The sequence below is a fragment of the Eimeria mitis genome, genomic scaffold (genome assembly GCF_000499745.2).
Source record: "Eimeria mitis Houghton genomic scaffold, Emh_scaff3918, whole genome shotgun sequence".
Taxonomy (NCBI): domain Eukaryota; phylum Apicomplexa; class Conoidasida; order Eucoccidiorida; family Eimeriidae; genus Eimeria; species Eimeria mitis.
This window is the reverse complement of record NW_013572254.1, coordinates 4,054-4,645: the sequence shown is the minus strand read 5'-3', so window position 1 is coordinate 4,645 and position 592 is coordinate 4,054. Positions and strand designations below refer to the sequence as shown.

The window sequence follows — 592 nt, the reverse complement described above, 5'->3', positions numbered from 1 at the left end:
GCTGCAGCTGCTGCACGAGCTGCTGCAGCCTGCTGCAGCGCCGCTGCGCTTCATCTCGTTGCTGCTGCAGTTGCTGCGCCAGCTGCAGCAGCTGCTCATCTGGCTGTTGCTGCTGCTGCTGCTGCTGCTGCTGCTGTTGCTGTTGCTGCTGCTGCTGCTGTCTGAGTGCTTCAGATGGGCTGCGAGTATCTGCTGCTTCCTGCTGCTGCTGCTGCTGCTTCATCTGCTGCTGCTGCTGCTGCTGCTGCTGCTGTGGTGGGTCTGTGCCGGTTGCCTGCTGCAGCAGCAGCAGCAACTTATACATGGTTTCGTTTGCATGCTGGTATAGCTCTCTGTCTTTTGTTTTTGTTTTTTTTTGTTGTTCCTGTAGTTCTTGCTGCTTCTGCAGCAGCTGGATGTGCTGCTGCTGCTGCTGCTGCTGCTGCTGCTGCAGCAAAACCTCTTGCTCACGAAGCAGCTGCTGCAGCTGCTGCAACTCAACCTTTTGTGCTGCTAGTTGCTGCTGCTGCTGCTGCTGCTGCTGCTGCAGCTGCTTCTCTCTCTCTGCAAGCTGCTGCTGCTTGGCATTTAGTTCTTCCCCCAGTAGCAGCAG

At 56.9% G+C, this 592-nt stretch overlaps 1 protein-coding gene across 1 annotated transcript in view; it reads right to left on the bottom strand.

Annotated features, from left to right (window-relative positions):
• The window catches only part of EMH_0070780 (uncharacterized protein), a gene marked incomplete at both ends in the record, with an annotated part of 4,079 nt that overhangs the window by 1,267 nt on the left and 2,220 nt on the right, over positions 1-592 (bottom strand). The window contains one exon of the mRNA XM_013499015.1: positions 17-543. Coding sequence (XP_013354469.1) covers positions 17-543 — 527 coding nt within the window. The remainder of the gene's footprint in view (positions 1-16; positions 544-592) is intronic.